The following is a 20,981-nucleotide window of genomic DNA, read 5'->3' as shown; positions in this document are numbered from 1 at the left end:
TAGAAAAATTAGTGAATCTTAGCTGAATGAAAGGGTATATTAAAAGCTAATTAAAAATTATGTTAAATATTAAATAGAAAAATCTGTGCTGTTACGTTAAATCAAAATTATAATTTATTCGCTGTGATGCACATCGAAATTTTATTTTATTTAGTTTATAAGTTGTTTATTGTATTGTATTTGTTTAGATTTTTTTAATACATAAAATGCATCATGGTAAAAAGCATGTTTAATCGGACGTGGAAGGAAAATGAAGAAAAATTGAAAAAGTCCGACAATATGCGTATATTAAGTGCAAAGAAATCCTATGATTTCTATTTAATTATTAAAAAAAAGTTTTTAGGTTTTTATTTGAACATATCGGATTTTCCTATCGGATTTTACTGTAATTAAAGGTTTATGCATCTCACGCATTTTTTTGTTATTTAATTTTTATATTCTTTTATAATGCTTGATGAGTAGAGAAAATTTTTATGCAGAAACGTAACAACTTAATAATATTTAACTTAATAATTCATTTTTTTTTTAAAAATAAATTGAAATAATAAATAACTTACGCTTAGGAAGTATTGCCAACGACGTGTCTATGCTTCAAATATGTTAGTACCAAATAAGAAAAAGTAAAATGTTCATATCTGTGAAAGACGACTGCGAACCTGGTGTAAAAGCCATTATTATTTTTTTCTTATAGTATTTAAAAATTCCGTAAATGACAACGTTCTGATCATCCGCCATTTTGTCTTTGCATTTCCATATTCCATTTTATTTTATAATCGACGTTGAACAGCTGGCCCAATTTTTTGGGTTTACGACAACCAAAGTTCAACTCCGTAATTCCTTCAAACATTTTCAACTCCATCAACACCAAAGTTTAACTTGTAATTTTAAATCCAGTTAAGAAAACAAAGGAACTTCAGGATATTGAGAAATTTACTTTCGTGGAGGACTTTTTGGTGGGACAAAACCGCATTTGCTTTACATGAAGAGGAAAACCACGAAAATCTCCAACGAGTAGCCTGACTGCAATTGGACTCTAACACACTGTGAATGGTGAAAGCCGGATGCGGAATCCATATCGATCAGTCATCGCTGGGATTCGAACTCGGATCCCCTCATTGGAAGGCGAACGCATTATTTTTTAATATTTCTTCTTTCAGTATCCCATACAACCTATTGGTTTCTTCATGAGAGCCGAAAGTTATCTTCTTTAGAATTCCATGACTAAATAAACCACATGATGGCTATTTTTTCATATTTTCTGCAATGTTCCATCTGCGCATGTCCTACAGGAAGCTTATCAATGCATATGTCTTACATTGATTGTTTTGGACTTCTTTTTATGACTTGATGGCAAATGCAGCCTAAATATGTTTTATTAATTCATTTTGCAACTTTATTTATTTTAGAAAGTGTAGGAAATGGAGACCATTGATACACTGCAAATTTCTTTTTTAAGAATAACTAATAAATAAATATTTTTCAATCTTTAAATTTGCATAATATGGGTATGGAATAATTTTACACTGATTTAGCTTGCTAACTTTCTTGGCACAGAACAAAAATGAAAGTAGCCGTAGTTTTTATTTTAAACAAAATTATAAAATGTTAAATATAATGATATCAAGGATCAAAATATTATAATAGCAAGCAGTGAAAAAGTTTTCATGGTATGTATCATGTATTTAACTGTTTCATGTATTGTAATACATTCTTAAAAGTATCATTTCCAATAATACCCTATATCAAAGTTATTTTTAATTTCTTTCGAATAACATATTTCTTGTAAACTAAATTTCTAATATAGTATTAGTGAATATAGTATAATAGAGTCGATATTTTTAGAAAATTAAAGATAATTTATAAGAAGAAAATAAAACTTTTTATGTAAATACTTAAATTAATTTTTATTTGTTCAAGAAAAAACCTTATTGTCAAACTTTTCTTGACACCAGTGATGTTCGATTTATTGTGGTACTAAGTACAACTGGAAATTTCTTAACTGGTGTTGTGGTTTCAGGTACCTATTAATACCTTATAAAAGGGCTTCCGTAAAAAGTTTCTGCATCTTTTTCTAAATGGATTAGTACCAACTTTTATTTTTTTTAAAAAGAAGTTTAGTGAAGAAAAAAAAATATTACTCTGTATAATTTTTTATAATGTATAATCTGTATAATTTCTACTTAGTGACAAACTTAATATTTCAATGAATTGATTTCATATATGCTATTTAATTTGCGCTAACTATGTGGACAAGAAAGTTACTCTCTCAGAATGCATTACAGCTGATACAATTTTCTGATAATTAATAGATGAACAGTAACAGTAAATTGAAAAATATTATATCAATAATCAAGCGAAGACAAAGTCGAAAGTCTGAGATTCTTATAGTTAACTTTTTTTCGCATTTCGTCACGTCTTGGGAACTTCCTTTTTTTTGTTTGAAATCCACTCTTTTTCATTTTTGAAAATTAAAAGTCCTTTTACTCAAAAACTCAGTGTGAAAGAAAATTTTAATAATTATTAAGGTACTATTTCAATTCAACTGCAACTTTTCATTTCCATGTGTTTTAAAACAACATATTGGATTATAAAATACTTTTCACCTTATCTAATCTAAAGAGACTTTTTTACGCCAAAAATCTATCTCTGAAAATTTAAATGAAATAAATAGCACATTTTAGTCGCCTTTTGTATGATTTATAGATTTAACAACTAAGATTTAATGAGAAAGATAAAATTGTTGCCTTCAATATTAATTTCAGCTCGATTTAAATTGATTTTATATGTTTTTCTGATGAGAAAAGGAAAAAGAATTTTAATGAATTAAAATGTATTTTGAGCTCGTAGGTAAATTGTAATTCTATTTGAGCTATAAGCTAAGTTTTGTTCATGATGCTTTACATTCTTACTGATAGAGCTATGACGTCACCGTGTTCTAAAAATATTAATCAAGTCAATTGTTCTTGTTATAAGAACTTTTAATAATTTCGATCTTTTAAAAACAAATCGAGATGATGAACTATCTAAAGAAGCTGTAAGTTTTTTTTATATTTAATTTCATACTAATTATTGATGATTCAGGTTATATTAATGAATAAGATATATTTCCTTACTGTATAATTCATTTTGAAGTTAATTTGAAAAGTGCTAAATATTAACGTATAAATGAACTTTGTATAGTTTCATTTTTTTAAATTTTGAATTAGATATATATTAGCAGTCTTGAACTTTTGGTTTTTAAACTACGTTTGGAGCAAAAGTAATATTTTCTTTAAGCTTGTAGGCAAACTTTAAATTCTTGTACTAATATAGCTATAATAATATTTTCTACGGTGAAAGTTATGATTAAAGATAAACGTATATAAAAACTGCGGTTACTTTGTGGCAAATTGCAAGATGCTTTGTTAACGCTTCTCTAAAAAAATTTATTATCTGTGTGAAACTGTAATATATCTAGTACACAGATATAGTTCCATGTTAACTATATCAATAGGTTTTAAAGCAAAGATTGTTAATTTTGATTTATATGGCAGTTACCACTTTTGTTACAAGATTCGCAATAGTAATTAGTATAATTAATAAGCAAGAAACATATGAAATATCAACTCAAATCTACTTTTATTGTATCAACCTGATTAGGTTATTAGAAAAAAAAATTTATCATCTTTTAAGTAAATATTTCAAGTGAACATTTTTGTCATCCGATGTAATAGATCAAATCACTGAATCCAGTTTTTCGTTTTTGTATGCGTTTGCAAATCTCATTATCTGAATGAAATCGTATTTTCTCAATTAAGTCAATGACTGAAAATCTTATAATTTGATGTCGTTACTAGCTTCTCCTTTATTTTAGTATTGCTAAATTATATCAAAATAGCAAAAAGTCTCTAAAAAAAGCGAAATATTCTACAAATACTGCAAAAAAAATACCTGAAAAATTCACCGATACTTTAAAATGTGCTATTGATAGAGAAACATATTATAGAACACCTTATTTCTCATAATATAGAGTGGTATTAATTTTCATGCATCACGTTATAGATTTGTATTCATTTTAAAAGAGGTTTTAGAGGAGAAATTAATAGTCTTGTACATTGCATTCTCGGAGTTTTATAAATCATTACTTTTCTGAAAACATTCGTAACCATATTTGGCATACAAGTTAGTTTTTTTTCTTCAAGCCTAAATACCATATTTTTCTATTCTTAAAGATTATCAGAATGTCTCAGAAACTTAAATCGGCTTTTAGTGTTGAAACTACTTTTTTTCATACATAGTTCATTGAGGGATAAAATATTTCAATACCGCAGAAAGAATGAAAGAAAAAAAAATCTTTACACTTGTTGTACGTATCCAGTCCATTATTTTTTCTGTCGTAACAGCATCATTTTAGTTTTCAATTTGCCGGTCAGGTGGCCGAGCGGTTAGCGTGCCTGACTGCGAAGCCATTGGCTGCGGGTTCGAATCCCGCTCTTGGCATGGATGTTTCTCTCTCTCTTTGTGCTGTCCTCTGTTGTGTGTGTGTATGATGTGTGAATGTGGCCCACCCTATAAACGGGTTTGTGGCAGTGTGGCGTGGGCAATGTTGCTCGCCTCCGTGAATTTGGTTCACAGGTGCCCACTGGGTAACGCGAAATGAGCAACATTTCTGGCACAGTATAGGCAAAAGATTCAAATTCAATGCCTGCCATTGGAAGAAGAAAAAAAAGTTTTCAATTTGGCATTTTCTAGAGATTATATCTCTGATCGAAGTCTTCATACAAAAATTATAACGTTAACGTTTATGACGTAATATAATATAGGTATAACGTTTTAATTATAGGTATAACGTTTTATTAACGTGTTAATAAAATTATAACGTTTGTGACGTAATTGTGTGTTTTATGCACAAAATCTTCGCATATTTGAAAACGAAGAATCGGAAAAGTACTCAATTCAATATTAAAATAATGATCAAAAAATAATTGAATATTTTTAATGGGTACGCATCATCATTTTATAGCAGTTTGATGCTAATTTTTATTTAATGACGTCATATTAGAGAAGCAATAAACAACTAAACTCTGTGTTCCATAAATTTCTTTGATGCTGAAATTTTGAATACTCTCAAAAGATTTTCATTTTGAGAATTTTAATCTTTATTTTGAAAGAATTCAATCATGTTCAAGTGGGTTAAAAAAGCTGCGTGAGTATAAATTAAAATTTTATTAAAATGTAATAATTTATTTTAAAGTTTCACAAGATTGTTTGGTTTTTAGAAGTTAAGAGTCAAAATATGAAAAAAAAATAGAAAATGTTCGACTGTATGTGTATATTATGTGTAAAGAAATCCTATGATTTCCATTCAATTCCTCAAAAAAGGAGTTTTTCAATTTTTATTTGAATAAACCTTACTATCGAATTTTATTGTAATTTCAGGTTTCAGCATCTTATGCATTTTTTTGATATTTAATTTTTATAATCTTTCTTAATGCTTGATGAGTAACGAAAATGCTTCGTAGAAATTCAATAACTTAATAATATTTTTTTTAAAAATAAGTTGATATAATAATTAATAATAATTTGGAAGTATTGCCGACTACGTGTCTAAGCCTAAAATATAATGGCACCAAATAAGAAAATGATATACGTCTTTCACAAATAACAAAACTTAAAATATTCATATTTATGAAAAATGAAGAGTAACCTACTTTAAAAGCCTTTTTTATTTCTCGCTTACAGTATTTAAAAATTTCGTAACAGATAATGTTCTGATATTATGGCATTTTGTCTTTACATTTCCATAGTTTATTTTGTTTTATTTTATAACCGTCGTTGAACAACCATGCCAATTTCTTGGGTTTACGACTTCCAATGTTCGAATCCGCAGCCTTGTAATTTTTTAGCCAATCCGGAAGACAAGAAAACTACTGGAAGTGGGAGAAACATGCCTTCGTGGACAACTTTTTTGTTGGAAATAACCCTCATTTGCGTTACTCGGAAGGGAAATCACGAAAACTTCAAACGGTTAGAATGATGTCAGGGGGACTCTAACCCATAATCCGTCTACCACTGAGGATGAGACGTCGGCTTTGTGGTCTGTGCGAGTCGGGTGTGGAATTCATATCGACCAACCATTGCTGGGATTCGAATCTGGTTCATCTCATTGCAAAGCGAACGCTCGATCTCCTGAGCAACCACGACTCTACATTTCCATATATTTTATTTTATTTGATAACTGTCGTTGAACAGTCGACCCAAGTGTTTGGGTTTACGACTATTATGGCTAAACTCCGTAGCTTTGTAATTTTGAACCAAATCCAGAAGACAAGGAAACTCCTGAATCAAGTATTGGGATAAATTTGCCGTCTTGGAAGAATTTTCAATTGAACTAACCCGAATTTGCGTTACATGAACAAGAAAACCACGAAAACCACGAAAACATCCCACAGTTGGAATGACGTGAGGGGGACTCTAACCCATGATCTATCCTCCATTGAGAATATTTTACTTCCGCACTGTGTTCGGTGCAAGCCGGAAGCGGAATTCGTATCAAATAGTTATCTTTTGGATTCGAATCCGGTTCAAATCATTGGAAAAAGACCGCTGTATCCTCTCAGTCATAACGGATCATATTTCCACACAGTTAATATTGCAGCTACTTTTAAAACCCAGGTATTTGTTTAAAAAATGAATCAAGTTTATAGTTCTTATATTGTTCCAATATATCGCTGTAAAGAATTTCGACTTATACACCTTACAAGTACTGAAAGAAAATGAATTACAGAATTCACCCAGAATGCGAAAGTGATGAGTGATAGAAAATCATTGATTAAGAATTATTTTTCAATCTTTTTTCTTTCTTTCAGTATCTCCACACAATCCATTGTTTTCTTCATGAGAGCCTAAAGTTATCATCTTTAGGATTCCATGACTAAATAAGCCATAGAAGGAATATTTTTGGATGTTTTCTCTTGGTGAAAATGTTCCATCTGTATATGTCTTCTTACATTGATGGTTTTGGATTTGTTTTTTTTTATGACTCAAAGGCAAATGTAGTCTAAATATTATGATTTATTAATTGTGTTGCAACTTCATTTATTTTAAAAAGTGTAGAAAATGGAAGTCATTAGTACAATGTAAATTTCTTTTATTTAAATAAAATAATAAATAAATATCTTCCTGCCTTTTAATTTGCATAGTATGGGTATAGAGAAAAATTTTGCTCCGATTTAGCTTACTAACTTTCCAGGCGAAAAACAGCAATGAAAGTAAACATAGTTTTATAAGCAAATTTATATAATGCTAAATATAATAATATCATCAATCAAAATATACATTTTTCATTATACGTATTTAACAAAATAGAATTATTAAATCTTAAATTATAAAATATAACCATTTCATTCTTAAAAGCATTATTTCCATTAATACCTTATTTCTAATTTATTTTTTTATTTCTTTCGAATAACAAATTTCTTGTGAAATAGATTTCTTAATAAGCGAATAAACAGAGTCGAAACATTAAGAAACTTAAAGAAAATTTATGAAAAGCACTATTTTTAAATAAATACTTAAATTAATTTTCATTTTTTGAGGAAAAAACAGTATTTATCCGCTTTAGAGGATCGCAAAACTTGCAAATGTTTTCTCGACTCCAGTGATGCTTGATTTATTGTGGTACTAGGTACTACTGGAAATTTCATAACTGGTGTTGTGGTATTTGGTACTCATTACTACACTAGAAAAGGGCTTTCGTAAAATGATTCACATATCTTCTCTGAAACTATACCAAGATTTAATTATTTTTTTTGGGTACAAAAATCAAAATATTACTCTGAATAACTTGTTTGATAATGATTGGATTTCCATGAACTAATTTAATCTATCCTATCTTTATTTTTTGTGGGTAATAGCATATTTAAATTTCTTTACTAAACTGAATTATATTTTTAAACTAAATAAATAATTAATTTAATTTAAATTTGAAATTTATTAAATAAGAACATTAATAGAATTCTTCTACATAAGTACAATACTATGTCTTTGATGATAAAATACTATGTCTTTGATGATAATATACTGACTTTGTGCTAGAACATTGCGTTCATTGGCGAGCGAGCGCAGCGAGCCATGGTTCACGGCGTGAACCACATAGGATTGCATAGCATTTCTCGGGGGTTGGCGAGCGTTAGCGAGCAGGGGGTGGAGTCTCCTAGTTTATTTTATGTTTCTAGAGAAAATTCTGCGTTTGTTAAAATAGTTAAATTACGTTCCCCCCTGAAATAATTTGTAATTGTATCGAATTGTTTAATCGTGTTTGAATTTTTTGTAATTCTTATCATTGTGCATTCTTATCCCATAATATGTAATAGTGTAAATCATAATACAATTTGCTTGCTTTTTTTATTAATGTTTCGTTTACATTAGTTCTAAAGTATTTTGTATGAAACAGTTGCCTTAATGCCTCACGATATCTCTATAAATGAAAGAAATATGAGTGAAATCAGAAAAAAGTGTAAATTAGTTTGCAAGACTATTACACGAAAATTTTTTTTATTCAATTTAATGAAATTTATTTTGCACATATTTGTTTATACATCTTAAAAGATTCTCACGTGTGCTTTTCGCATCATTATTAAGTTTGAACCAACTGAAATATAATGAGGGAAGTAATATATTATCTTAAATATTTATCCTTGCTGGATTTTAGATATTTAATTTTCTATTTCTGATGGACACAAAAGAGCTATAAATGATTAAAAGGTGTATCAAACTCTTATGACAAGCTTTTGATTCCAGGCGAGCTGTAAGCTCGTATTTTTTATTTCCAATGCTATTCGTAATAATGTTAGCCCTGTGACGTCATCGTGTTCTATAGATATTAAATTAGTAATTTGCTCTTGTTATAAGTGTTGTTATGCTACTGAATATTTAAAATCATATCGAGGATAAATTTTCTAAAAAAATTGGAAATTTTGAAATAATATTTTTGATTTTTAATTCATAATTAAGATTGAGTTGAATAAGATTAATTTCCTAGTTCTTTTTTAAAATTATTATGTATCCCGTTGAATAATGCATAAATTAGCTTTGAACAGCTCCCTAAAATATCAAATATTAGGAACTGATTTTTAATAATCCTTTTGAACAAAACTGTAGGATTAATATTTAATAATAATACATGACAAATGATCATAATTATACTATTAATTCATTTATTCTTTGTGCAGATGTACAAATAATTTCTATGACTGAAATTCGGAATTTAGTACTAATGCACGATGCTTTTAAAAACAGTTAGACGAAAAATTCAATCTATGTTTTAAATTTGCCAATATGAAAACTCCATATTAATTGCATTCAAATTTTTGATAGAATGGGAAATTTAAATCGTGTCCCTGAAAAAGGAATACATTTCATTTTCTGAGTATTCAGAAGATTTTATACGCCAATTTGAGTTTTGTTAATTTGGACTTGTTTTATAGTTCCTTACAAGATTACTAATTATGTTAATTTCATGTTTAGAATAGAATTAGTAGAAAATAAATAAAAAATATTTCACAATATTGAATTGCTTAAGTTATTTCAAATTTTCATAAAATTTCCTGTTATTATTTCACGTGAAAGTTTTTTCGTAGCGTAATTAAATTCATCGCTTCCTCAAACCTAGCAATTTTTTTTAATGCGATAGTGAATATTGATGGGTTTCTTTCTCTATAACATAAATGAATAAAATTATTTCTGTTGATATTTTTTTATTCAATTTTATTTTGAAATAAACTAAGTTCAGTAAGTGGAATGGCCACACAATAGTGTCACTTCGAAAGTATAATCAAGTACTCATACTGTCTTTTATCATAATTTTTTAAAACATAGTTTTTGAAATGTTTGCTTCCCAGGAAATAGAGAAAAAAGTAATTTAGAACTCTAATCTTTGTAATGTTCTGTGATTTGGTAAGATGACGATACTAGTAATTATAAGAGTGTCGACGGTCTGTCATTTTTATTTGCCAAACTGTCACATTTTCAGTGCTTTTAAAGTTATCTAAAACAATAAGTGCTTTTTTTTAAATTTTTTTTTGGGGGGGGGTATAGTTTTCATAAATCTAAATAATATAAAATCAATAGTAATTGAAGCAAAAACTCAATTATGCACTAAAATGAAAATTTATTCAGAGAATGTTTCGAATTTCTTATGTCTCGAATAAACCTGAAATTGTCATGAACAATAGCAACATACTCAGTGTTGATTGATCCTTATTTTAATTAAGTAATCTTTATTTCGATTTGAAGATTTGTAAAAATAATTTTCAAAACTGCAAACTTAAATTCCACGGAAAGGATAATATATGATAAAAATTGGATTTTTTTTTCTCTTTGTGAATTTTTTTGTATATTCCTTTCATATTACGCCTATGCAAATGTTTATTGTTGATTTATTCATTCTTCTCTACATACGGAGAATTGGATTTAATTTATTGGCGAACAGCAAAAATCATTAGCTGTACTTTATTTTAAAAGGAAAACATAAAGCGATTTCTAAGTTTACCTGATATGAGAAGGTCCGTAATCTATGAAACACTTTTAATGGAGAATGTTTAAAGAGAACTAATAATTGAACAGTGCCTAATTTTATTTTGAATTTGTACTTGGTCTGTTAAAGGCTCGATACATTCCTTTAAAAATTTTGAACTATAATGTTAAACTGAATGAGTTCCTCTTCTTTCTTTTCAGGCGACGGGCCTTTGGAGGCAAGAGAAAAGGAGATGCTGTAGAACTGAAGAAGGAAAAGATTCCACTTCTTCATGTGACTCAAGAGGACGAGGAGGACTTCTTTCGTTGGAAAGTTCCTTTTCAGGAATGCAATTTGGTGAATTGTCAGCCTGATGTTCAGAAGGTGGTGAAGTTGTGTGAAGAGAAAGATTTGCTTGTTACCACCGCCAGTAAAGATGAAGTAACGGATCAGTCGACTAAAGTGGACTTAGTTTTCACCGATGTTGAATTGACACCATCTCTTCATCGTGCCTGGCTGGATGTCAACTACATCTTAAGAGAGGTAAGTCCAAAAATGTGAAAAAATAAGTGATTCAAAATAGAAGAATGTTTTAAGATAGTTCCTTACGATCTAAAATCTTATTAAAAAGAGCTCAACAGAAACGCTGACAGTGTCTGAAAGCAGATCAACTTACGCCAATTTTTCGTATATAATTCATATTTTTGCCAAGAAACGTTGAAAAGTATTTTCTCGAAAAATTTTGCAATCACAAAGTTTTCTTTGTCCATATTTCCTTTCCTTCAGAACTGGTAAAAAAACATCTTTCTCATTAACTTGAGTCTGCATTTCGACCCATGTCACATACTTGTCATTTTGACACAATTTAATAGTAAGTAAGAATATAATTATCTCGATTTTCTCATGGTTTATCATGTCTCAAGGAAGAAAATTGCACAAATATTAGGATATCAATACTCAGTTTTCATATTCCACCAATGGCTCTCTCTTATATGTATCATAAATCGAAATAATATTGACAGCTATTTCCATAATATTCTCGTATTATAGTTTCTAGGTTAGATATGCTGCTGACTCCTTTTAAAACCTGATTATCTTCACTGAAATAAACTATTACTTAATGAACACAATTCTCTCCCATTAACAAAAGTCCAGATTTTTCACAAAGCAGCTGAAGTCCAATGAGAAACTGACTTTTACGCAAGAAACGCTTTGACTATACACTTTAACTTTATACGTTGACTTCCACGGGCGAATGTTGACAATCACATAGTCGCTTTGGTAAATTTCTGAAATATATACTATGTCTAGTTAAGTGGTCTAGTTTATACAAGGGAAATTCTTTTAAAAAGCCCTTACTCAAGTGCCACTCTTTCCCTCACACACCCAAGGGACAGTTCTCTTTCATCGAGTGTTTCCTCAAGTATCAAGCATTTTAATCAAGTATTAACTGCCCGGTATACATTTGCAAGGTAGACCCTACATCAATGTTTTTTAAGGCCATGTGCCACTGTCCAGTATGCATTTAACCGGTTCTCCGAAAACTCACGTTTCTCTTAATCCATCCTCAGCAGATCTTAAAATATCAAATAAATGCAATAATACCAAAGAATAAATTAATATCAGAACGTATATGACAAATATTTCGGACATTCACAAACGCGACTATGGCATTGTTGACATTGACCTGTAAAATTCGACATTTACTTAATTTCGGTCATTCACAGTAGCGTACATATATTTGTTAAACTGTAATGCATCTAATTTATTTACTTAAAATGTTTCTATTTACAGTACGACATCGAAAGAAGTCTCACTGTTCCCTTGATGACGAAACCTATTCTGCCTAATTTTGCGGGAAAATTTGATGTCACTGTTGTGCGATGCAATAGCTGTACTTATTGGTGACCGGTGAGTGGATTGCTTACAATTTATCATGCGTAGTAGCACTGTTCACTATATTTTACTTCAAAAATCTCCCTCACATTGCTAGGTATATGATATAGTATTATCAGACAAAACATTTCATCTCTTCAAATTTCAAAATCAAATTATTCAATTATCTATTTGGCAATTTAAATTTTATTTAATTACTTTAAACAGGCAAGTGATTTAATAATCCCATTATGATTTCCTTTACTAAAAAATAATATTGAAAAGGTTTGCCTTAAAAAAAATAAAGGATCTACCATGATTTTTGCAGCTTGCTACAAATATGGAAATATAACATAGTAGTAATTATTTACATAATGAAATATAAAACAAATCTATTACAATAAATAAATCTTTAAATCTTAATTAAATTTTAAGAATGTCAAGCAAAATTAACTAATTTCTAAATTTATAAAAATCAATTTCTGAGAAAACATATATAGAAGAAACAATTTCCTGAACAATTACAGAGCTTTTTTTCTTTCTCTTAACGTGATTGTAAACATACGCAGTTTTTTTTAAAAAAAGATAGCTCTAAAAACTCCTTAACCTTGTTAATTCTTTAAAGTATATATTAATTTTTAACTACTTTCAAAAATTGTTCAATAAACTCAAGTGTTCGGATTAAAACGTAACACTTTTTCAATTATTAAATGTGAATAATTTTTTTAATGTCCAATTTTGTCTGATTTTCTGCAACTATTTGTACTTTTGCATTCCCGCATTTATAATTTTTCCAATTTTTTCTATCAAAATGCAAGATTTATTGTTAAGATTTTTAATACTTTTTTCCTAAGTGTTTTTAAAATTTTTTAGTGGTACTGAAATATTAAGTTTTTAATACGACGCCCATTATTTTAAAACTCAATGAAAGTATCGATTTCTTTATATTAAACAAAAACTGAAATTGAATAGAATAAATTTCTTTATTTTATTTACTTTTCCATGAAAATAAAATTTAATGAATACTTATAAGAAAAAAATGCTCAATTCATATTCAAAAATATTTAACTATTTTACTCACGAAACACTTTTTCTGTTCACAAAGTATTCTAAAATAACATTTGAACATTCATCTGAATATCAAAACGAGATGGGAACTGTAAAATATTTTTGTATTGTCATTTATAATGAAAAATTCAGAAATTGTATTTTTTTTTTATTATTTAGACTAATATTTTTAACAGGATTCCTACGATCTGGAAAGAAATAGAAATGTTTCGCAAAATTATGGGAGAGACAGATGCTTTTAACATAAAAAAAAATTCTAAATTTTCAGAAAAAAACTTTTAAATTAGGAATCTGTTGCACTCTTAAAAAGAGCTTTTAATATAGAAAATCTTGGCTTAATCGCAGCAACGATTAATCAAGTGTGATTACTGCAACAATATTAAAATTACAGCTAAATTATTTTACACGGTGACCAATAAGTTCTCATACACATTCAAATTTTCATGACAGAAATACAAAATAAATCATTCACAATTTTTTTGCATTAAATTAAAGTAACAATCTTTACTATAAATGCTTTGAAATAACGCCGTCTTTTAGTTTATGAACTTAAGTTCGAAATCATCGCATGCGGCATTTCTTGCTATATCTTTTGAATTTGTACAAATTGGTGATTTTGTATTGGGAGTACAAATTAGTTCTGTTCCTTTTTTCCTGTGGTCAAATATGCATTCATTTCAGAACAAAATGAATGAACAGATTAATCAAAGTATTGTCCATCGCTGGTTACTACTTTTTCCACCTCTCAGGCATTTTTCAAATTTAATCTCGAAAGAATGTCTCGTCTTTTGAGGCGATCCAAAATAGGAGACAATTCTCGATTTCTGCGAAAGAAGTGAACCGGTGACCTGCCAAATCGTGCTGCATCCGTCGGAACAAAAAGTAATCAGAAAGAGCAATGTCTGTCGAATACGGTGGGTGCGGTAAAATATCCCACTTGAGCTTTTTCAAATACTTTTTTAATACTACTACATGAGGCCGACCGTTAAAATGCAGAAGAATAACTTTGTCATCTCTTTGCTCGTTTCCGGCCGTTTTTCTCGTAATGCATTTCTGAAACGAATCAATTGTAGCCTATACCGATGACCCGTAGTGTAATCGCCAGGTTGTAGCAGCTCATAGTATACAACACCATTTTCGTTCATCATTCTTTCAACTTCGAAACCATTCCTTACATGATTTATGAGTTGGAGCATTGTCATCATAAACGTCTACAAGCATTCGATGTGCTTCAGCTGCACTTTTCCTCCAATTAAAGCAGAAAAACAAAACTTCCCACTAAAGCTGCTTAGTTACCACAAAATTTGACATATTCAACAAAGTAAAAAAAAAAGGGGTTTTGAATGAAAGTCAATGCGATGTAAACTGAATATTATTGATAGATGTCTAACCTCTCTGAAACCACCGAAATCAGCCGTCACTATGAAACATTCATAACAGCCAGAGCCCTCTTTTGAAAACGGACCGAACTAATTTGTACTCCCAATAATTATTAAGTTGAGAGAGAGTGTGTGTGACCAAACAATATAATCAAGCTGTTTTATACCGGGAGAGTTGGGAGACCATTCATTTAGACAAAATGTCCTCTATATGTTTGCTGTCCAACTCTTGAACAAAACGTGTGGTACGAAGAGCACCATCTTTTTTGAGGCAGAAAAATTTCCCTTATACATAATCTTTAAGTAAAACTTTTTTGAGAACCCCAGTTTTATATTATTTAGCATTGATTTTTACTCCCTTTTTAAAGAAAACTAACAGAAGCTTGCATTTCTTTGAAATAGCCCCAAACCCTCGAAGTCATTGCAGAGGAAACATTTTTATAGGCAGATCATGTCATTTTGTGGATTGAGACCGTAAAACGAATAATTTGTCGTCTGAAAAGGCAAACTCGTTTTCAGGGTGCCAAGCAAGAGATTCTACCACCCTCTGCCTCTTTTTCTTCTCAGCAAACTCTGAAAATACGTGAATTTTGCTCTTTCGAAAAGTTTTGAAGCCAAAGTCTTTTCTCAGAGTGTTTAACATTGATTCCCTCGAAATCTTGAGCTCTCAGGCTGGCTTTGTAGCAGATCTTTATCCGTTTCGTCGGTTCTTTTCCCTGAACTTTTTAAAATATCGTTTGTCCATTTTGTTATATCCTTTCCCTGAACCTTTTCACAGTCTCTTTTGTCCGTAAAGTCAATGGTCGGTTAGATTTTCTTCCCTCATGGACTGAGGACATCTCATTATACCTTCTGGTAGTTCTGTAAATAAAAATCTCTATTCACCCCTCGGGGGTTTTCAAGTCCCTAAAATTTATCCAGCTGCTCTCCTTTGATGAATTTACCCATCAGTATTTCTCTAAATTTCTTCATTCTATCAAAGTGAAAAAATTATAAGTAGTAAAACATATTAGCTTGCAATCGCTTACACTAAATTGCCCAAAAATGATTGGCATTACAGCAATAATTATATAATTTTTTAGCGTCCTTCAAAACAGGTGTATGAGAACGTTTTGATCACGGTGTGCACTATGTCATAACGTGCACTAAAATTTTAAATTCTGTACAAATGTTTTTTTTAAACTGAAAGTAAAATGAAAGCGTAAAAATATTCAAAACGGTTTTCTAAAGGTAATAAATTTCCGCACATTTCTGGAAATTTTATTGGAAGTTTTCACTTTTTCCTGGATCGTAGGAATCCTGTTTTATTTACAGGTTCTGTGTAGAAGTAAGTCGCTACCTTAAAATGCAAACTGAAATATTATTGTTACTGCAGATTCAATGGTAATATGCTTTTTTTTTCACTTTGATGCTTATCCGCGTCTGATTGTGGTCATTGTAGTAAGTAAATATATTTAAAAGGCACAGAAACTTATTTATAGCTAATTTTATTCGAAAATAGTTAACAATTCAATCCATTTGATATCTGTTTTTTAATTAATATCTTGCAATTTCTACATTTTTACAGCATTTTAAAAGGAAATTTTTCTTGGAGGTGATACATATTTGCAATAAAGAATTCATGTCCAAAATTATTTCGTCCTTTGTAGTTATGAAATAAGCGTTTTTTTATGTCGACTTCACATGATTAATAAACATAACCGGTGACTAAATTAGCAACTTCTTACTGAATTAATTATTTTTTTTTTAAATTAAGAAAAAGTAAAATGTTTTAATTGCTTATTTCTAGGAGACATATAATTCCTTATTTGTGAGGTGATAAATAATTCAGTTAGAGAATTCATGTCCAAAATTAATTGCTACAATTGTTATTTTAAATTAATCGTATTTTTATGCCGACTTATTGTGATGAAAAAATATTGCTTATTACTAAATTAGCAATTTTGTGCTATATTAATTAGTTTTTTAAATTAAGAAAAAGTGAAAAAATTTTATTGCTAATCTCAGTTGTTTGTGAAGCCAATAATCAGCTAGAATTTGTAATTGTTTTTGTAATATCATTTTCAACGAACCATTAATTTTTTTTTACTTTTAAATTATCAAATTTTCACATGTTTCCCACGTACTGGGAAATATAGAAACTTGCAACAAAATTATGGGATTTATTATTTTACTTGAAAATATTATAAAAAATAGCACACTTCTTAAAATTGAGTTTAAATTTGTAATGTCAGCACTTTAAACTGCAATATCTTCGACCACTTTATCGTGCCACAATCTTAAAAAGACTTTCCAGTTATATTTATGAGATATTTTTTGTATAAGTTAAAGCATAGCAAATGACTAATCACGTTTAAAAATTGTTAAATAGAAAGATAATGCAACAATGTGATATTTATAACCCGAACGTGGTTTCAGCAATGCTTTTAAGATGCAATCGTTCAATATTATCTGTAATTATTAAAAAGTTTTTAATTTAAAAAAGCTTCAGATTTAAAAAATGTTTAGGATATTTTAAATCCATCTTAAAAGTTAAATGTATAAAAATTTTAGCATTTTTCTAGAAATTTACTTGCAGGTTGTGGGAAGTTCTAGTTGTGGGAATTCTGTTCTAATTACAGGTATGTAACTACTTTAATGTAAGAACGTGCACAAGGTACAGCAATATCAATTGTAATAAGGTATTTTTTGCTGTTACTACATAATAGTCTTTTGTCGTTTTTTGTTTTTTTAATTATATTGTAGTTGAAGTTTATCATAAAACTTATCCAATTTATTGTTAATTCTATTTAGCGAAAATACCTATTCAATATATTCATATTATATATCTTATTTTAAAGTCAAATTTCTATACATCAGAATTTTAACACTAGTTTTAAATTAAACGTTTTTATTTACGGGACTGAAAAAGACTTAAATGATAAAATTTGTAGACTGTATTACATCACATATGGTCTCTGTAATGCTTAGAAAGTTATTGAAAGTTTAATAATTCTTCTTTTTTACTTTGTGAACTTTAAATGTTTTCGATAAAATCATTGTGCAAACATAAAATTTTTAATTATGATTGAGCTTAAAATGACTAAAACTATTTTATTTTTGTTACTTGCGGAAATATTTTTACTTAATTTTACAGATGATTTTATAGTAAAGATAATTTTGAGATATTTTTTATTTATACGCTAATTATTCGGAAAAACTGCAAACAACAATTTTTTACTTATTTCTTATTTTTAAAAAGCAAAATCTATATGTTTTTTTTAATTTTCTGCTTTATGAAATCTTCGCAAAATATGTTCGTTACTCTAATGGGCATAACTGTAATAGTTATCATCACGTAATTCTACATATCAACTGTTAGCTATGAAAAAAAAATTTAAAAAAAAACTACATAGACTAAAGTAAATAAAAACAATGGTATAAATAAGAACAAGTTAATGTAACTAACTAAATCAATATATCAAAGAAACACATGAAAGTAAAATTATCAATAATTTTAAATAAAAAATAATAATGAATAATAATAAATAATAATCAATAAATAATAATAAATAAATAAAAATACAAGAACAAAGATCGGGCCACGGGCAGTTGCCTTTTAGATTTTGTTTGCATTTCTATGTTCCAAGAACAATGCTCTATGAAAGAACTTTTACAAAAGATGTTATTTAATTTAACAGGAATCTCTGGTAATATTTATCAGCAAATGCTACCAAATATTATGCAATATATCAACAATTAAACACTTAAAAATAAATAAAAATTATTAATTACTCTAAAGTAAATATTTGAAATTTTATAAATTAAACTAAACTAATGAAATTAAAAAAATTAAAGAAGCACATTAAACTAAAAAAATAATAAATAAAAGTCAAAATAATAAATAAACATGAACAATAAATAATTAACGAAAAATAAAGGAAAATATAACAGTAAAGTTCAAGATACAGTTAGATGCCTTTAAAATTTTATCAAATATATCAAATATCCGAGAACATGAGCAAAAATCGACTAAAATTCTGTCAACTATTGATTAATTTCTGCAGAATTGTTTAATAAGCAACACTCTTAGTAAACTAACTGGTTCTATATTCAGGGTATCTGCTACATTTCAGACTTTCAAATTCATGACTTTCCATGACTAATTGCTCATAATAACTTTTCATGCCTTAACGAAATTGCTATTTTCTCCCGACAAAAACAGAACAATAAATTTAAAAAGCATTATAATAACATTAATTGAAATGATAGGTATAACCTAAACTGCTAAATTCTGCATCTTCAAATTCATTGATTTTAAATTTAAATGCAGAGTGAAGAAAGAGTTGAACCAATAAAATATCTGAAAAAAAAAAATACAGAAGCAAAAAAAAAAAAATTTTCTGCAGAATTATATTCTAAATATACTTTTCTTGTTCATCGGAAGGGAAAGAAAAACTCGGGATTTTTCAGTTCTCATTTCGGAAGAGTTAGAATTTTAAATTGATAAAATAAAGAAATAAATATCAAAAATTTTGAAATCTCAGAAGTTTAAACGATAATTCGCTCGAGAAATGATGTTTTTTCTTTCATTTTTTTCAAAAAAACACCATAATTTTTAAAGAATATGATAAAAACATTTTATATTTTAATAAAATATGAGTGTGAGTGGTGATTTTGTTAGAAATTCAAATATTCGGAGCACCTAGAAATCACGGGGGTGGGGATTAAATTCCATTTTAAAAAATGGATTCTTCAATAACCTAAATCCAAGACTTTCCATGATTGTTTTAAAAAAATAGTTAAAATCATGACATTGCATGACAAATTTTGCTCAGCTGCAAAATTCATGACTTTCTATGATTTCTCATGTCTTTCCAGATGGGCAGATACCATGTATACATTAATAAATTGCTCAATTTTAGAATGATTACATAAAAAATAAATAAAATTTGCTCCTAAGATCAAATGAAAAACTTGCAATTAATATGAAATAAATAAAAATTAATATACATCAATAAAAGTACGAAACCATTAAATAACTCAAAAACGATAAATTATTAAGAAAAAGAATAAAACAAATAATTATATATTAACAAATATCATATATTGACATAAAAAAACATTTGTTTTATTGCTAACAATAACACAATTCCATCTCATCACGCAAACATTAGAACTTAGCAATTACTATAAAATTCCACTTTTTAAACCCCCAAAATTTTACGAAAACCACAGGGTCGACTTAAACTCCGGCAATAAAGCTGTTGATTGTGAAATATCGAAGCATTTTAATTAATGAGATAGATATAAATAACTCTGTATCAACAAATTCTTTTTCAATCCTTTTTTTTAAAAAACAGGTTTTACATTAGAATTTTTCTTCTTTTTTTCTTCACTTACAATGTTTTCTTTAGAAACAATACTTTAAATTACTTTCAGAAAAAAATAAGAATACGAACAGTTAAAAAAAAATTTTAAATAATGTTTGGAGTATCTTAAATATGAGGAAAATATTAAAATCTTTGGAGTATTTTAAAAAAGTATAACTTATTTAAAACTTATCTTAAATCTGCAAATATAAAGATTTCAGAATGTCGGATTAACAATGCATCTTTATTTGCCGAATACTACAAAGAATCCAAAGAATTTGAAATTCCGCACTTTAAATATTTTACAATGACATTTGAATCCCTATTTCGCCAAGAGCCTATTATCCTTTGAGGGCAAATATATCGTTTACACAGACCAATNTATTCCAATATCTTACATTTCTGTTATTGTTATTTTTAGTGTTTTAGCAGTCAAAATAATATAACCTCGCCTCCTCGTATGGCGTTCCCCGGGCAACATTGTAATTACAGAAAGGGTGATAAAAAGCAACAGGAAAAATCATTTCAAAAATTTCATTATGTTTTTAAATTTTTTTAAATAAATTAATAAATGCCAAAAATAATTTCAAAATTGAAGCAAATGTCAGTTTAAGTGAAAAAGGAAATTTATTATGTTACTTAAAATCATTATTATTGCTAAAATAAATAAATTACATAAAATAAATAGATCGTAAAGAATTCGAGTAACCTTTGTACTAAAATGCAACAGTAAACTTTAAAATTTTATTATTATTATTTTTTAATTAATTGGAACAAAGAAAGGCTTATTTGATGATTTTAAAGGACTTTTAA

At 28.4% G+C, this 20,981-nt stretch overlaps 1 protein-coding gene across 1 annotated transcript; it reads left to right on the top strand.

Moving 5' to 3' along the window:
• Positions 1 to 2,947: 2,947 nt before the first annotated feature.
• Positions 2,948 to 12,403, top strand: LOC122271399 (uncharacterized). Its single transcript, XM_043052441.2, has 3 exons — positions 2,948 to 3,034; positions 10,717 to 11,038; positions 12,290 to 12,403. Exons 1-3 carry the CDS (start codon positions 3,012 to 3,014, stop codon positions 12,401 to 12,403), a joined length of 459 nt encoding a protein of 152 aa, XP_042908375.1. The 5' UTR covers positions 2,948 to 3,011.
• Positions 12,404 to 20,981: the final 8,578 nt, after the last annotated feature.

This window comes from Parasteatoda tepidariorum, chromosome 6, assembly GCF_043381705.1.
Source record: "Parasteatoda tepidariorum isolate YZ-2023 chromosome 6, CAS_Ptep_4.0, whole genome shotgun sequence".
Classification (NCBI taxonomy): Eukaryota; Metazoa; Arthropoda; class Arachnida; order Araneae; family Theridiidae; genus Parasteatoda; species Parasteatoda tepidariorum.
Note: the sequence above shows the minus strand (reverse complement) of the source record. Positions and strands in the feature narration are given on the sequence as shown.

Excerpts from the sequence above, each read along its gene's own strand:
- LOC122271399 (XM_043052441.2), top strand. The coding sequence starts at position 3,012 with ATGATGAACTATCTAAAGAAGCT. Across the intron at positions 3,035-10,716 it reads ATGAACTATCTAAAGAAGCT|GCGACGGGCCTTTGGAGGCA; the intron begins GTAAGTTTTTTT and ends CTTTCTTTTCAG. Across the intron at positions 11,039-12,289 it reads TCAACTACATCTTAAGAGAG|TACGACATCGAAAGAAGTCT; the intron begins GTAAGTCCAAAA and ends TTCTATTTACAG.